At 41.3% G+C, this 17,991-nt stretch overlaps 1 protein-coding gene across 2 annotated transcripts in view; it reads right to left on the bottom strand.

Moving 5' to 3' along the window:
- Positions 1 to 449: 449 nt before the first annotated feature.
- Positions 450 to 17,991, bottom strand: part of LOC122786307 (engulfment and cell motility protein 1) — a 45,202-nt gene continuing 27,660 nt past the window's right edge. Inside the window, exons 8-13 of one of the 2 annotated variants that reach the window (XM_044052509.1) lie at positions 10,078 to 10,241; positions 6,361 to 6,473; positions 3,552 to 3,659; positions 3,342 to 3,424; positions 1,380 to 1,454; positions 450 to 716 (exon numbers count right to left, since the gene is read on the bottom strand). In XM_044052509.1, the coding sequence (XP_043908444.1) occupies positions 516 to 716; positions 1,380 to 1,454; positions 3,342 to 3,424; positions 3,552 to 3,659; positions 6,361 to 6,473; positions 10,078 to 10,241 (744 nt within the window). In that variant the 3' untranslated portion in view covers positions 450 to 515. Of the gene's footprint in view, positions 717 to 1,379; positions 1,458 to 3,341; positions 3,425 to 3,551; positions 3,660 to 6,360; positions 6,474 to 10,077; positions 10,242 to 17,991 lie in introns of both variants that reach the window. The other variant, XM_044052511.1, reaches the window with a different exon arrangement.

Genomic DNA, 17,991 nt, shown 5'->3' with positions numbered 1-17,991 from the left:
GCTCCTGCTCCAACACAACCGCCCTCCCTCCCCACAAAAGCCCTGAGGAAAAAAATAATAACATAAGCATAAACAAGAACAACAAGGAAGCGGAATCAAATCGAATTTCTACGCATTTTGTCTACAAATGATCTTCAAGCAAGATGACAGCTGACACCGTGGCCAGGAAGAAGAAGAAGTATGAATGTATAGAAACATCAGACACAGGAGGAGAGTGAGGAAAAGGATGCAGGACAACCAGTGACAGGCCAAATCTCCATGGAAAACTGATGAGCATGAATCGACCCAGAGTCCTTCAAGTGCACAGAGCATATTAATATGCAGCGTTCTCTCCATTATTGAGGTCTAGCGAAGACAAAGAGGAAAAAAAAGCCTATTTCTCATCACAGTTCATTTTTTGTAATGTTATATGGTTTTATTCATTTTGTTCCAGTTTATAAGAAAAGGGGGGGTTTGGTCCAATGAGTACAGTAGGTGCTGAATGGGTCTGGGTTCTGTTTCGGTTATGTGTTTGTCTAGTTACAGTCGTAAACAAAGTCATAGTTGCTAGGTTCTTTGGGAATTGGGGGCGGGGCCTCCGGAATCTGGATGTTCTCTAGATCCAAAAGGCGGAGCTTCATCTCCATCGAGAGCAGGGTGTCCATGTCAGATTTGGTGTAATCGCTGGTCATCTCCTTACCGAGGAGGGCGTTCAAACCGTCGGTCCACACGCAGTACTGTGGACACAGAGGAAGGAGATAAATCAGGAGTGAGAAACTGAACTCGTGAAACTAGACTGGGGGAGGGGGGAAGTCTATAATTAAGCAAGTGATGTTGATAAAGTCGGAAAGCAGCTGACAACATGGAAACACCATCTGCTTTAAAGACAGGCCTTCGACAAACAAACCATCAACACAGTGACTCAGGAGAAACTGAGCGGAGACACCTTCTTCTTCTCTTAATCTAATTACAAACTTGCTCAAGGACACACACACACACGCACACGCACACACACACACACACACACACACACACACACACACACACACACACACACACACACACACACACACACACACACACACACACACACACACACACACACACACACACACACACACACACACACACACACACACACACACACACACACACACACACACACACACACACACACACACACACACACACACACACACACACAGTGTCTCCAAGTCTTCAAGTTTGAGACTTAAAGGAGTTGTGGGTAAGAATTTATTAGAAAAATGTCCCACATTTGATCGTTGGAGATTAAGAAAACGTGTTCATTATGGACAACCGGACATTGCATTGTAATATAAATAGGAAAATGTATGTATATGTGTATATTATATAAAAGAACCACAACAGTGTTGACTTACCTCATGTTTGTCGGGAGCAACGAAGTTTAAATACTCGTCAGACTCGTAGAGGACAGAGAAGGCCAGCTCTAAAACCTCCTGGACAGAAGTAAGGGTGACAGGTGGGGAGGGCGGAGGGAGTGGAGGTGGGATGGAAGAATGAAGGGGAAAAAAAGAGAACAGGTAAGATTTGTAGTACAGTATATATACAGTATATAACCTCTCCCTTCTCCTCATGCCATCATGAGAGAGAGAGCGAGACAGAGAGGAGTCAAAAAGGAGAAATACACGGCTTGTCCTTAGAGACTAGACATCATTTATGTTATTTTCCCACTAAATCCACGAGTGGAAAACAAATTGAACACAGTGGGAGGATGGAACGGGGACGAGACGATACAGATGTGCATAGATGAAAGCAATTCATTAAAATGTGTGCTTGCAATCTGCGTGAAATTAGGGTCTAATTTACTAAGGCACAAAGCAATTACACAATCTGGGCCTCACAACCTTGGCAGAGTTAATGAGGCAGCGCTGATAAGATGGCGTTCAGATAAGAAAACAAAACATGTCATGATGCCGAATCACTCCCACTCAACGCTGACTTACAAGTTTTTAAAGCCTTAAAGTCTCATTTCAATCTGTGGAGCTGTATGCAGAGATGCTGATGTTAAAATGCAGAGGCAGTAAAATATTGTGTTTGTCATCTTAGTGCATTATCAGGCTGAGGGAATATACTGGATTATAGACCACACAAATAAAAAAATCTTGAACAGCGTTTACTCTTTATTCCATGTAATAAAAAAGACATCGTGTTCTACTGTAAATTCGGTGTTGTTTTCCCACACAAATATGCACCCGCGCTTTAATTCTCCACACTTATCAAATATTCGGGGATTTGTGTGAAGGCGAGAAGGTCTGCCTCAGAAATGAGATGCAAAGTGCAGTGCAGGTGACGGGCACACTGCTGCTTCAGGTCGCTGCACCTGCTCTCTAAATGACACACATTTCATCAGACACAGACAGCATCTGAACCGAGGTCAAGACGGCCCCTCGGTACGTCCGCCTTTGTCACTTACGCCGCTAAACTTTGGAACACTAGATATTTCGAAAAGAAAACTTTTATTTGCATCTTTTGTTTTATTTCAAAGTTAAAACAGGGGTTTTTACTTTTTGACTTTAGACTTTTCATTCCACCCTGAAAATAAAGTGTATTATCATTATTCTTATTCTTGTTATTGTTATTGTTATTGTTATATGGCACTAATGGGATACTTGGGCCAAAACTATCAGGCCTACATTTGGAAGTTTTGAATATCGGTTTACTCTCCGTCCTCTGTCTCTGCGCGCACATTCTGCTCTGAAGCCCGCAGAGGTGACTTTGACTGGCTTTGTAACACTGAGTAATGAAATCTGGTTGTGTTTTCATTCACGAGGCTGTGACAGAGCCACAGATCCCCCTCGGGTCATTCTTCACGACCCGCACTTATCGACAAGGTAATAAAAGAGACAAAGCGGGAAGGAGACATGCTCCTTTGTCTTCAAAGCTATTTATCCACGATCCAATATATCTGAGTCCCATGCTGGGGAGGCGGGGGGAGTCTAGAGAGGAGAGGAGAGGAGAGGAGAGGAGAGGAGAGGAGGATGTTTACACACACACAAGATGGCTCTTTCATTCTAGTCGAGGAACCACAGAGGGGTGTGTGACTTTCAAATTTAACCAGTACAAAGAAAAGATGTCAGCATGTTTTCTTCTGTGACTTGTGTTTGCAGCTAAAGGACTATTCTGTGATTTATTCCTGCACGACGTCACTGACGGCCACGTCTGGAGATACAAAGTTATTGAGTCATTTCCCCAAAGCAGAATTATATAACTGACATGATGTTATGAAGCTCTCATGCACACAGAAACACATTCTTTCTCCTGTATACACATACACACACACACACACACACACAGATGCATCACATGTGGCATACACACACCTTGTTTTGCTTCAGGGCTCCCTTCTCCTTCATGTGAGGACAGTCTTTGCCGGTGATAACAGCTTTGATATCAGCCACAGGCACTGCAGAGAGGACAGCAGCGTGTTCACAACAACAACAACAACAACAACAACAACAACAACATTCCTATGACAAATGCGTCTTCGTTAAAAAGATGACTTAATGATACATGTTATGAGCTGCACTCACGTTTGTCCTGCAAAGAGTCGTGGGGTACCTCGCCCTGAGGGCTCTCTTCCAGGTCTCCATAGTGCAGGACTTTATGGTTCGGAGACAGACGGCAATACCAAAATTTATCTGGGAGCGAAGATTAGGAGGAAGAACAACAGAGAGGAGGAGGAGACAGATTTAGACGAGTTATCGAGTAACGCACTGGTAGACGACATCATACGCGATTAGATGAGTCACCAATGGGAAAGAAAATTGTTGTGCCAAAAGAATTCTAAGATAAAGAAATAAAGAAAAAGGCCTGAAGGAAAATGCACAGATGGCTGTGTGGAGCACTGTGCATGAGACCAGACCAGATGGCTTTTATCATTTTAAAAATGATGATAAAAAAAAATTGATAAATTAAAAAAAACACACGTTAGGATCAAGAGAGGACAATCTTTGCTTTTTTTTCCTGGCAAAGCTTGACCATGACTCCATGTGACTGGAATTATTTTCCTTTCAAGACAATAACAAAGTCTATATTTGAAGCAGAAATATTACAGACACAAGATCCACAGTAGATATAGAGAGGGGCAATAATTACTGTTTTACAACAGGTCAATGAAATTCATATATATCTACATATACATATATATATATATATATATATATATATATATACATATACATATATTAATTAAAATTCAGGGCAATTTGGAGAGTTGTGGTTTCTAATGGAAAATAATTTTGAATTTTTACTACACGTGCAAATCTATCACATAAACCAACTGAAAAAAGGAGGAGGTTGCTCATTTTTATGTGACTGCTTTTAAATCATACAATCTGTTTTTTGTTCTAATGCTCATGATAAAATAAATACTGTAAACCATATTTTTTTTTTTATTATTAATAGGATGTTGCTGTCAAATTCAGATGATTTCGGTGCTGATAGAGTTGATCCTCATGTTTGGTTGTGCATTTACCAGCTGTGTCTGGTCAGTGACTGGGAAAGGTCTGTACATGCACACATAACCCTAACCCTAACCCACATGTTATTCCTTTGCCTGGAAGGCAACATGTTGAGGTCCAGACTTTGGCTTCACATGTATTACATCCACATTTAACCATATTCATGCAAGTCCAGGAAGTCCTAATTCAAATCAATCTCTAGAATGACAACATTCAACAAACACCAGGTAAAACCTCCAAGTGTACTTTTGCATTAGTGCATCATTTACACAAAGCACACTTCCCTGAGCTTCTATTGGTGCTGCAACCTGCCAGAATTCTGCACTTAAAAGACTCTACTCTTTCTTCTTCCCATCAAAACACCATCACCGTGAGCTTTTAGAGAGAAGCTTTTCCTTGTAATGGCCAGACTTGCACTTTTGAGGGTAAAAAAAAGAAGAAAAAACGAGTCCTCTGCACTGGAGTCGACTAAATGAATATTAGATGTAAATGTTGAGTCCATTCAGACTGGGGGAGTTTGAAATAGTTGTACAAGATGCTGAGGGATGAGTGGGAGAGGGTGAGAACCAGCGACTTTTTATATATGTAAAAAAAGAAGAAGTCACGACACAGAACAGTATATCGTTTCCAAATCTAACAACACAACTGTGAAATTGCGTCTGATGTGTTTTAAAGACAAGCTGTTAAAAGCTTGATCAAAATGAGGAATATGATGGTGTTACACTGTATATTCACACATGCATGCAAGGAAACCAAAAAGCAAGAAAGCAAGGATCACAGATATGGAGGGGATTGCAGGAGTATACTTGTGAACATACAGTGTGTCCTTGACGCGAGTGTCCTCAGAGGAAAAGACAGCTTTCCTTACAGTCAGCGTTCTGCTGCAGCTGGTTGAAGCAAGTGTAACGCTACAGGCTATTGTGCTAAATTAAACCGAAGCGCTTTAGAGAGAGTGTGGGTCCACAGTGTAGGTCTTTCTGAATGGCAAGTATTTTTAGACGTCTTGAAAATGTCAGAGTGCACCGACGTAGGAGCGGAAAAAAACAACAAAAAAACAGCCACGTTTTGATTGATTTGATTTGACTTATTGGTAGAAGTGAAGAGTTCCTGCAGGGCAGCTGACGACAGCATGATGCATTAACAGTGACGTGAACAGCTTGTCACTGTTTCTTTTTTTCAATTGTTAAGTGTATTTGCACGCGCAGAGAGAAAAGTGGCAGAATGAGGGGATGGAAATTGTAGGGAGGAGGAGGACAGAGTAATGAAGGGATCAAGCGACGGTGGTCTAAAGTGCAGTATATTACACAAGCTAAAGTGTTCTTATCCGAGATGGCTGTCACGTCTTCCTTTGTATCCCTCTATCCTCAGTGTATTAATTCAAATCCATAGAAATCTGACTTTTTTATGACGTCATCTACTTAACCCGTCTCTGCTACAACTCCCATAAGAACCCCTGACCCCTGCGTTGTTGTCATTGTTTTGATGAAGAGGACACGAGCAGCAGATATCACATACTGCATGTCTACGTCAAGAGGAAGCACCGTGCGCGCGGTCATGAGAATTTCCTTCACAGAAAAACTTAAATGTGAGCCTCTTAATTCACTTCCTGAAGACTGCAGCCCGTGACGTCCAGGAATCAGATCTTTATGATTTTAATCACGTGACTTTAAATTGTTTTGTGTGCCTTATGTGGCCTGTATGTGCAGGAGTGAGAGAAACATGTATTTATGTATGTGAAAGGGAATAAGGCGGTGAGTGGATACGCAGGAGGGACAGACTTTGCAGGGGCACAACAGAGGAAGATGTGAATTTCAATTCATATGCGCTCATGATCGGTGGGTGATGGTCGTGTCACGTGTGTAAGAACTGCATGTCTCACCTTGTCTCCTGCGACTGCTGATTTTCCTGAAGCAGGTTCCCTCACACAACCTGTTGAGCCTCTGCTGTTTGATCAGCTCCATGATCTCTGGCTGGATCTTCTCCCTCAGCTCCCTGCAGATAAAAATAAAAATGCATACAGTATTATCCATCTGAAGCTGCAGGACAAAATCTCTATCACCCCCAGTGGATTTCTGAGTAATTACCGAAATAATGTTGTCTCTATGACCTACTTTTGTCTCCATCAACTATCCCCATCCTCTCTCTAACGGAGAGAGAGAAAATAGAGAAAGACAAGGTGCCATCTTGTGATGTTTGTTTCTACAGTATTTTGGTATGTTACCTGTTCTAAATCTTTCTTTTAATGTAAGTATTACTTGTAGGCATAGGAATCGGTATCGGTCCGATATTGGTCAAAATCACTGGATTGGATATCGGACAGATAAAAATGCACAGACTGTAAAAATGTTAATAAAAACCAGCGAAGGCATTTTAGCTGAGTCATGTTTGGGCTGTTAATGACAAAAATATTTGTTACACAGTTGGCTTTGAAATGACTCAGCATAAATGTTGTTGTTTCAACAACAGCTTCATACGTTCATAAATGGTCTAAAATGACTGTATTGGACTGATATTGGTATCAGTATTGGACACAAAAAAGGTCCCTTCCCTAATTACTTGCCCAGCATGAGTCCATGGAACTTGGAGCTGCACAGTGAAGGAAACAGCAGCAGCTGTGACTGGCACATATTGAGGCAGCTTGATTGCTGTTGGCTGGGCGCACATTTTCAGTATCTCATGATCGCATTCGTAAGAAGCCAAATTCTCGCTCATGATTCAAATCCGACTGAACACCCAAGTTTATTTTCAACAGTAAAAACTAACCGTCCTGCTTTACTAGAACTGTGCAGCTGCTGCACTCTGTGTGTGTGCAGTGTGGGAATGCCGCCAAAGACACAATGTCACACTGAGAAACACAGAAATTCACAACTGGCTTAATCAGCATTGTGTGAACTGATCTGACAAAAGTTTGAATGTGGCGGACATTTCATTTATTTTAAAGTTCAGCACTACAGCTTCAGGAGACACATCTAAATGTTGCAAACCATACACATGCCATGCGCAGCCAGCAGTGAAGCCACATGACGCTGTGAGACATGAAGTGAATTCTTTTACTTTTCCCCTGGGTTTTCTGAAAGCGAGCATTATTCATCTGATACCGACTGCCAGCAGGGAACAGAGAATGAGAAACACACAGAATGAACACAGTCAGAAATGTGTCCCACTGCTTCCCAAAAGGCTGATCAGTGGAAATCTGTGCCGCTTCTGCTCCTGATTAGATCACTCATTTATTCATGCGTCGACATGCATGTGTGTCTGTGTTGCTTATTAATGTGGCGCACACAACACTTGTCAGCATGAATTATGCATAATATCTACACCAGTGCCGCTCCTCATCTTTTTTTCTTGAGACATTTCCATTTCATTTCTTTGTCTATTGAAGAAATCAGATGCAAATGTGTATTTCTAACAGGTGAGGTACATTTTCTTGTTTCCCTCACAGATTCATCAGACTCATTTGCCTCATCAGTCACTCCTGTCATCCTGTGATCTGTAGTTGGACATTCGCTACGGCATCTTAAAAGAAACAGCAGAAAAGGTCTGCGTGGAGGAAGGATGGGCAATGATGATCACTTGCCTTTACTGTGTTTGGTCTAGACACAGATAATTTCTTTCCCTCTCTTCTCAGGAAGCAGCTCCAGTTTCATTCTACTCTAATTCTCTCCAACACATACAGAAAATCACAGACAACTGAGTTAAGTGGCTGGTGTTTTGCCAAGTAGCACTCTGGTTGGTATTAGGTGTTAAAATGAAAGAAGAGAAGCAAAGAAAAAACTATTTTTAAACCTTGTGTGTGTGTAGAGTGTTATACAGTAACTTCACAGTGTATGAGTAAAATCAGAGGTGGAAAAGGGACTCGATAACAATTTAATTTAAACCACCTTTCATTCTAATTTCTGGGGGATTAAGTCGTGCATTTAACATTTTCTTGTGAGCGTGTCCTCAGCAGCTTCAGTTGAATTACAAAAAAAAGTACTTCTAAATCCTGCTAGCAGGAGTCAAAGTGACCTTTAATGTTTTTTGAGCAAGGACATTTCAGAATAGACGCGGCTCTACTCCGAAGCTATAAAGTCTCCCATTCGCCTTCCTTTGATTTCTGAGGCCATTGCCTACAATAATTGGCCCGCAGAAAATTGGCAGCAATTGTAGAATGTTATACGCAGCTCCTTTAAATCTGCAGCCTGACATTCTGTGCTCATTATGTTTACAAATCATGACCGCACAGTATTGATTAGGGGGAGATTCCATGCTCGGGTAGACTAACACTGCTGGAAGGAGACTCATCAGTCTGCGATGCTCTGTGCTCTCCATGTTGTTCTGTCATCAAATGTTTTTCATTTCAGCGTCTGATTCGATCTCACTTACTTATTGCTGTCTGTGAACTGCTTGCATTTAGGTATACGCTTATTTTTCCTAATGAATAAAATACAAAATGAACGAAAACATTGTATTCTACATACAAGTTTGAAAAAATAATAATAATAATTTCTTTCAACAAAGTTAAGTCATTTGTGCCACAGTTTCCCAAAATGTCTTCCACTTACTGCAAATAACTGACTGCAAAGGTTTGGTCTCTACCCTTCCAGTATTGATTCAATAAGCCCTTGGGCTCAGCATTGATTACTTTTCAAACAGACACACTCTGTGTGTGAAACAAATTTTCAATAACGCTTGTTACTCCATTAAATACAGGCACGACAAAACAATGTTCTTCATTACAGAGCCTGCATTAAATCAGTGAATGATCCATTACAGACCGGCTCTCCATGCGTAATGAGCTCGAGGGTTGTTAACAGAGTATCCAATGGGAACGATGTTTGCAGACAGTTTGATTAAATGCATATTTTCAATCACAGGATGAAAGCACAGGTGCAACGTGCATCAGGTCAATAGCTGGGATTTGGTTGACAAATGAAGAGGATAATAGAAAGAATAAATCACAAGCGTGTGAATTAATGAACCATGCCTCTTGTTTGTTGATACTAATTAAATCCTATTTTTTGTTTTTTACTTTACACGGGTAATAACAGCTGGAATATCACTAAGCAACTCCCTCAACAGAGAAAACATGGCACCTTTTGTACAGTCCAGTGTTAAACTTTGATATGTGTGGATTTGACATTTTGACGATTGTCTGTATATCAAAAGCAGACGCAGTCTTCTCGTTGCAAAACAAACTCCCATGAGATTGTGAGGCCATTTTTGCACAACTATAATTCACAGACATCACCTGAAACCAGGCAACTAATGGTAATGGCCAATCGAACTGGTGTCCACATGTGCCATGCTTTATCATTTATTTTCCTCTAAATGGGAAATATAATTTATTTCCATTGAAGGTCAAGGTTGAGGTAACTCGTACCCAAATGTAGATTTGCTTAACAAACACAACTGAAAGACCTGAAGGTTGCGATGGAGACCAATAACTCCTCCCCAAAATTTTACCCATAAACTTCCAATCAAACAAAGTTCTTTTTGTAATAAGTTGTTACTTCCCAGTTAGACTCATCCTACAAACCGGACACGATGTCCACTTTTTATATATACTGTATATGTATATATATATATATATATATATGCTCTATGGTTGACTCACAGAATTGGACGTGACTGGAAATCTTCCTGATTCATTCTTTCGGATTGGCGTATCTTCAGGATCTCCGTGTAGCTCAGATTCTGCAGGCGACTCTTGAACTGGTCCAGAGAATTAGGCTTGAGAGTCAGTGCTCGCATGATCTGCTCCCGCACCACCTGCATTACCTGCAGAGGAAAGGAGGGGAGAAGACACAGTAGGTGTGTGAGATTATTACAGACGCCAGAGACATGCAAGAACGTACGTCCTTTATTCAACTGTTGGCATAGTCAGTACAAGCTGGTAAGGCTTAAGCAGCCCCTCATATTTTTTGGGGTCAGAGAAGCTTAAAAATCTTGTGTTCGGTCCCAAAACGATTAATGAAGTGACTTTTACTGAACTGGAGCATTTAGAGGAAAAGAACAAAGCAGAATAATTCATCTGTGGCTCCTCAACTGTGCTTTTCAGTATCAAGCGCTAGTGAAATGCATGACAGAGCTTCCTTATAATATCCTGGCAAGCTAATACCATTAGTCTGACTGCAGAAGCATGACATGAGAAATGTTCCAAGTCATCAATCTCATCAGTGGGGTCTTTGTGATCAATGCCGTATTCGACATAATGAGAAAGTGCCTCACTGCAACACATAAAACACATCACGCATGTCCATATCAAATAAAAAAAAAAACATGAATTGTATCTTCACATGTAAAAAGAAAATTCAAATCTTACACATTTGAAATGCAGAAAAGCATCTTTAATTGAGGAGGCAGCATTACATGATTCAACAGTCAATGAAGCAGCGACTCTTTATATGCAGGAGATAAACTGCACATACGCTTGTGAATCTTCAAAACAAATCCTTAATTGAAATCTGCACTGACATGATCTTTTTCCATTCAGGTTACAAGGATATAAACACAAATATAGCTCAATGACATCGTCTTTCTTTTTAAAGGCTTCCAACTTAGTCACAAGAGACTTGACTGAGGGGTAACGCAGATGAAGAAGAGCTGGAATTGTTCCAAAATGCCCCTGAAACAATGGTTTCCTCTTAAGAACCGAGAGCAGTTCACCGAGCTTGGGTTGAAGTGGGCCAGTAAATCCTGCTTACATTAAATGTGATACTTGGCCATATGAATAAACTTGACAGCTTCTTTGTTTCTTTTGTAAAGTGGAGCCTTGCTGTTCCAGTTACTGCAGACATGACAAGAAGCCCTGATATTGACTCAGCCTTGTTAGCAACTTCCTCGGGGTGTGCGATTGCTGATTCACCGAATCAGAACATACTGAGGTGACAAAGAAATACACCCTCATGTTCTCTCTCTGACTTCTCTTGATTGTATTCTCTGTTTGTCTTGTGGTTCAAATGCTTCAGTATAAGCAGAAGTAAGTATTTCAAGCCTTATAAGGGCAAAAAGGATGTCAGTCAATAAGAATAAGGGTGTTTTATGTGTATGTGAAGAAAGACAAGTGGACTTTCCCTCTAATTGATCTGTGCTTGTTCTTTAATATTCAGTGTCATCTGGCTCTGCTGCCATAACAACCATGCCAAGGCCCAGTGAGCCAAAATCCCAGATAATAATACTGCGCCTCCTGATTGTGTTCACTGCAAAGCTATTACTAATCAACTTCATAACCTCTGGACTCTCAATAGTCTCATTAAGCTAGTGATGGAGAGCATTTACGACACAAGACTTCAGCCGCTTAGAATACAAACCCTCCATCCTGACTCGATGTTGGAATGCACAAAAGACGTGGCCTGGACTTTTAGGATTGCAAATGTAATTTCAATTTAGTAGATTTGATTCACCTTGAAGGTAAAAACACAGCTCTGACCACACACACACAACTTAATCGAGGGACTAGCCTTTGTGTCGTATAAAAATGTCCACTATTTGACCTTGGGAACAAGGGCAATAAGGTGACAAATACAGAAAAAGTCATATTTAGTATTAATGTAGACAGTTGAGCCATCACACAACGAATCCTGATGTGAAACTTACTCGGACACAAACCCACAACTGTGTACGAGATGTTTTCTTGATGAGATCTGAATCTGGTATTAAGGCCAATACAGAACATAAGTAACAGGACTGGGCTGTTGAAAATAGGTATATGGAGGGCAAAGGAAGGATGTCATCCAAAACCAGATGCTGTTACTGTCCTTTCATGTTTGAAGCATCAAAATGTCTATAAATACAGTCAATGGATGAAGTAAATAATTCATGACTTGCCCAGAGTCATGTTTCAGTTAACATGCAGCAAAAATGTCCCGCATAACAATGTTGAAGACGTAGATCAACACTTCTCCTCCCATAGATCACGTCCCTGTCCCACCCACCTCATTTCATTCCCCTCGGTCTGTTCATCCATCCATGAAGACTCCGGTCCCTTTCTTCCTCAGATCTAATGGCGAGTAACATATGTGTGCTGATTTGTGGGTTCTGTCCTTGTCTGTACTTCCCTGTTACCAGTAAATCATATTTTCATGGGGAGAAACAGGCTTCCAGCTAACAGTAGATTTACACCTCCTGGGCTTTGTGCCGTAACCGCCGCTGCTCCTGCCTTTGAGCCAAGAAATGTCCAGACAAATGATCACAGCGTGCGATCAGGCTACGAGAGATTCATCACTCCTATCTACTACTTTTAATCACAGCTTCCCCGAAGTTGCCTGTAATACATTTTTCCACACACAAACATCTGACTATAATATATTTCCCTGTGATTACAAAAATGACAGAAGGTGCATTCAATCTTAAAACGCTATTCTAAACAAACAAACAACAAATAGGACACTAAAAAACAGAGTTTAGGCTGTAATTGGATTTCAGTGAAGACTGCGGATTGTAAACACAAACAAAATCTCTCCCTGAGAAGATTTTGAAGGCAGATCTCACTGGTCACCTGCAGCTTTGCTTTCCAGCCTAATCCCGATCTCCAGAGACAGACTGCCATGCAGCGCTGGTGTTTCAGCAGAGCCCTCCCCCGAGAACGTTCATTAATATGCCTTGTTTGCAGTCATGTCTCTGGCAGGAAAACAATTTTGCTGGCCCATGTGGCTGCAATCTTGCTAATTAACACTTGCGAATATTCATCACATTTGAAATGCACACATGGTCCTTTCACGACAGGGTGGGGAGCGGGATGGGGATGCGGGCATTATGAATATTTTATCCGCATCTTTCTTTTTCATGCGCTGATTGCTCAGAGCACCTTGGCAGAGGTGAGGTGATGTCATCGGCGGTGAAACAATCTTTGCAGGCTGAGCTCACACCCAGGATAAATTTAGGCTCATTTTGCACTGACATCATCTGAGCTACACGCTGATTTTTTTTTTAAAGGCCCAGTGCGTAATAACTAGTGACAATTAGTGTCATCTACTGGTGAAACTGAGCAATGTAAAAAACAAAAGACTCTTCTGCTAATCGCTCTCTTTCCCTAAGAATGCAAAAGAACTACGGTGGTTTCAGCACAACAGCAAGGATTCACAGCTCAAACTCTCGCTGTGGTTTCTTCCCCTTTCTTCATTGGTTTATGGATCAGGTTTACTCGGGCAGAGCTGTTCTCCAGCTTCCAGTTCACAGTGCACATACATCCATTAGGTGTGCTGTGAAACATGGAAGTGCAAGATAATGGCCTCCATAAAGCAAGCGCTTACCTAAGGTACAAATAAAAGGCTTCTACTAAGGCCACAAAACCAAAACAAACATATTTATGGGCAGTATATTTAATTTCTGCCAATAAACCCGCCTAACTGTTACACACTGGTCCTTTTAAGTCCAGAATTGTTGGTGTTGTCCTCTTCTTTATAATCTTGTTCAGCCAAGATTGGTTCTAACTTGTCCACCTTTATTTCTGTCTCTTTTTATGTTCCCTCTCACGCTCCTTAATCTGGTCCAGACAGCAGGCCATCATTCTTTTTCCCTAGTTCCTTTGCAGCAAAGTTACAAGGCGGAGCAAGCATTGGCAAAAGTTATTAAGCGCTGGTCCATGAGCCGCTCACGTAATGAAGAGACTGACTAATCTGCCACACTCCTTCATCCTCACTCTCCTCCTTTTCTTGCTTTCAGTTTCGGCTCAAACAGGACAGTGGAGCAGTCCCTTGCTCCCCCCACCCCCATCCATCATGGGCAATGTGTCAGCCATAACAAATGACAATCCCCTTTTTGGCAACCAATCGACTCTCGCTGCTGCTCCATTTACCTAAGAGGATGCTAATGGCATAATTTAGCAGCTGTCGGTCAAATGCTTATCTGCCACTCAAAGCTGGTTGGAGAAATCATGGGGAGTGTGTAGGAGAGGAGAGGATTGGTGGGCAAATAATCATGCAGTAATCACAGAATAATGCCTTCGCTGTAACTCCCTGAAAGCAATCAAAAAGTCAACCTCATTTAATGATAATGGGGCCATCACTAACGTGAGTATCTGCCTTTTAGGCTTTGAAGTAAGAAGAAGAACAAAAAGCGTACTCGCTCGCACACACACACTTTCACTTCTGTCAGAGCCTGCTTTTTTAAATCCAGAGAAAAGGAGAACAGAGGGAATCCATTTCCTCTCTTTATTGAAATGGTAATTACATGTTCCCTCACTGCCACTAAATCCCACATTCAATTAATAATTATCTTCTTCAAATTTGACAGTGGTGTCATTAAAAATGAAACAATGCCATGGAGACGGACATGAAAGGATACTCATGTGTTATCCTGCTACACAGAGCGAGAGGAGGCTGTGGTGGCGGCTTGTATTAAATTTAGAAATTGATAAAAATGCATTGAGTAAAGAAGCAGACGTTTTTTGGTGGAGCTGACAGAACTGGAGAAAAAAAAAAAACAAGGACAATTTTGTGGTCAGCGATTTATGACTCGAGTACAAAACTGAAGCCAATTCTCCTGCTGTCACTGTAAATGATCCAATAACTCAACCACCATCAGCCATGATTAGAACAAACACTGTTGTTGACGCAAGATCAAATCAAGTATTAACACGTTAAAATGACTTGTTTGTACGTAGACAAGCACATATCATTTCCTTCTGCTTTCTTTTTTAATGAAACAGCAGTGACACTAATCTATGCCAACAAATGCCAACTGTGCCGGTTTTTGCAATCCATCACTAAATGTGGTCTGTGGGAGAGGACGTGTGTGTGTGTGTGTGTGTGTTTGGGGGCTTGCACACACACACACACACACGGTAAGACAAACAGCTCCGTCTGACAGGAGTTAGACAGCACAAATGTCACGGCTTTGCTTTGGTCACAACAGTGCAAGGCTTCAAATACTTCCTACAGATTTGAACCAAAAAAAAACCTGAAACTTGAGCTGAAACAACAGTGCGACCTGCTGCTGTGCATCATGTAAGCTGTCGTTGGAATCGTACTGTAGATACGATGGTTACAGAAACTAGATTTGTAAACACAACCACAACATGAGAGTAACTTAAGCAGTATTTGGACGGTCTGTGTTTATGTAGCGCTTTTCTAGTCTTGATGACCACTCAAAGCTGCTTTACACAGCAGTTTTCTATGTGCGACACATTTTCTATCACTCATCTTTCACACCCAGTCACACGCTGCCAGGAGCAACATGTGGGGTTAAGTGTCTTGCCCAAGGACACATCGGCATGTAGACTAGCGGAGCCAGGAATCAAATCCACAACCTTCGACTCACTCTACAACATGTAATTACCTCATGAGTGGATAGACCGTTATAAAATGGAGGTAGTAGGACATACGTGGCATTTAAGCCACCACGAGGTAACTAATAGGTGCAAAAGGAATTTCATTTGAATGAAAGTCTACAGGATGGTCTCAATTGCTCCTCTTCAATAGAACTTGTCAGTTTTGTAAATGATGTTCTCATTTAGAGGAACCATAAAGACCATAAAGTACAGCACATATGAGTGGAGACCAGTGTTATTGTGCTGGTGAAATCACAACTCTTGATACTTCACAATGGGATTTGTTTAGACTGAGTCCACTTTTTATATTCTATGGATGAGTCGGTGTATATCAGTAAAAAATAGCCTCAACAACAACTGTTGTATGCTCTTCGATAAAGTGCATTTTAAAAATGTAACTGGAAAATGAGTAGGAAAACAATATCTCAATCTAAATAAATAAAAAATACTCACCCAATGCTCTGGGCAAAATAACTGTTGGCTGCAGCCGAGCAAATGGTAATTCACGGTTTCACAGCATAATTCCAAATTTTAAAGGTTCAGTCTCCAACGTTGTTAAGCTTGGTTGAATGACATGTTAATATAAATGCCCCACAAAAGGCTGCCAGGCAGTCAGCACAAAAGAACAAAGAGCAATGAATTCTGCAAAACAGTCAGACTCCCAGATTACATTTAGTACAGTGAGCTTTTTTTTGTTACGTTCTCCTGACAACCATGTCATGGCTCTATGTAAATTCTGCTGAAAGCAAGTGAATAGGCACCACTTCGATCCATTATAATTTCAATTACGTATCTGCCCTGCACAGCTCTAATGTAAAAAAAAAAATAAAAAATGTCACCGTATCTGGATATTTGAATGAAATAAAGTGGAGCAGTAAGGGGTAGATGTAACTTAAAAGTGAACTGGAAAACAGCTCTCTTTCTTTATCACTGAAAACCCCAGGGACCGGTTTAATGGGATTACTGCTCCACAAGGAACAGCACATACTGCACTGTCGGCGAGGCAGATACAGCCAAAGTCAGTGTGCATACTGATCCTGCAAATATTCTCGTTTGTTCCTTCATTTACATGAATTACACAGTAAGCATGGACATGCACAAAAAAGAACTACTATTGTATTTCAGAGAAATTCCCAATATGCCCATGTACACACACACCAAACCCCTTCCATTGATCCTGTTCTTCACGTAGACTATATACACAAAAGAATGGACATAGTCTTGCGGTAAAAAAATGAACTCTCATTTTGATGCCTCATGATTATCTATTGGATAATTCACACACTGGTGCCCACTCAAATGAGGCATGCTTTATTTTCCTCTAAACGGGAACATTATTTACAAAATGCTATTGGACCTCAAACTGGGACCATTAACTTAACTTAACTTTTTGCAGCATAGCCCCCTCGTGCCTACTTCCTCAGCTTCTCAGTCATTCATTTTCTACTACTTTATCCTCCACATGAAGGTTGCGGGGAGCTGGAGCCAATCCCAGCTGACATAGGGTGAAAGGTGGGGTAACAACCTGGACAGATTACCAGTTCATCACTGAGCCAACACACAGACAGAGACGGAAAACTGCCTCACACTCACACCTAGGGTCAATTTAGGCTGATTAATTAACCTCTTCTGGGAGGATCCTGGAGAGAATCCACACACAGAATTCCTATATACAGTCTATACAGTCTTCTCCCTTCTGCATGAGAGGTGCAGGTCAGTTCAGCGAGGGGCCAGAAGTGCATGGTCAGACAATATGTTCGGAGGAGCTCTTTTTCCAGCAACCAGCTCCACGAGGTGCAGCGCAGCACATAATATGAATAACAGGAGAGTACGTACACCCAGGAAATCACCACTTTAGTTGAGTCGATCACGAAAATGCTGATGGCAGCCAAGTTCTGACCTTGGCTTGTGCACAGTGTTGCCGTAATGAGTAATGTTGTTGTATTGTGGTGCAGTTGTTCTATGAAAATATGAACATTCCGCATTAATTGTCTCCCAGGGATGAGCAAATTGGCTGTGATTAAATAACCATTCAAGGGCATCAAAACAGGTAGTATTTCATTATAGGCAACGGCTCTCATTAGGAACAAACACCATCCTTCAGTTGACAAACAATGCATCACTCAACGCCTGGTGAAATAAATGCATCCAGTTTTGTCAGAGAAAATGCAAATATCATCATTAAGATCAGTTGCAGGGGTTTTAAATCAAAAATCTAAGCTGATAATTGCACAGAGCAACAGTTCATTCAATCAGCTC

This window comes from Solea senegalensis, linkage group LG20, assembly GCF_019176455.1.
Source record: "Solea senegalensis isolate Sse05_10M linkage group LG20, IFAPA_SoseM_1, whole genome shotgun sequence".
NCBI classification, from domain to species: Eukaryota; Metazoa; Chordata; class Actinopteri; order Pleuronectiformes; family Soleidae; genus Solea; species Solea senegalensis.
The sequence above is the reverse complement of the archived record's forward strand: the minus strand, read 5'-3'. Positions and strand labels throughout refer to the sequence as shown.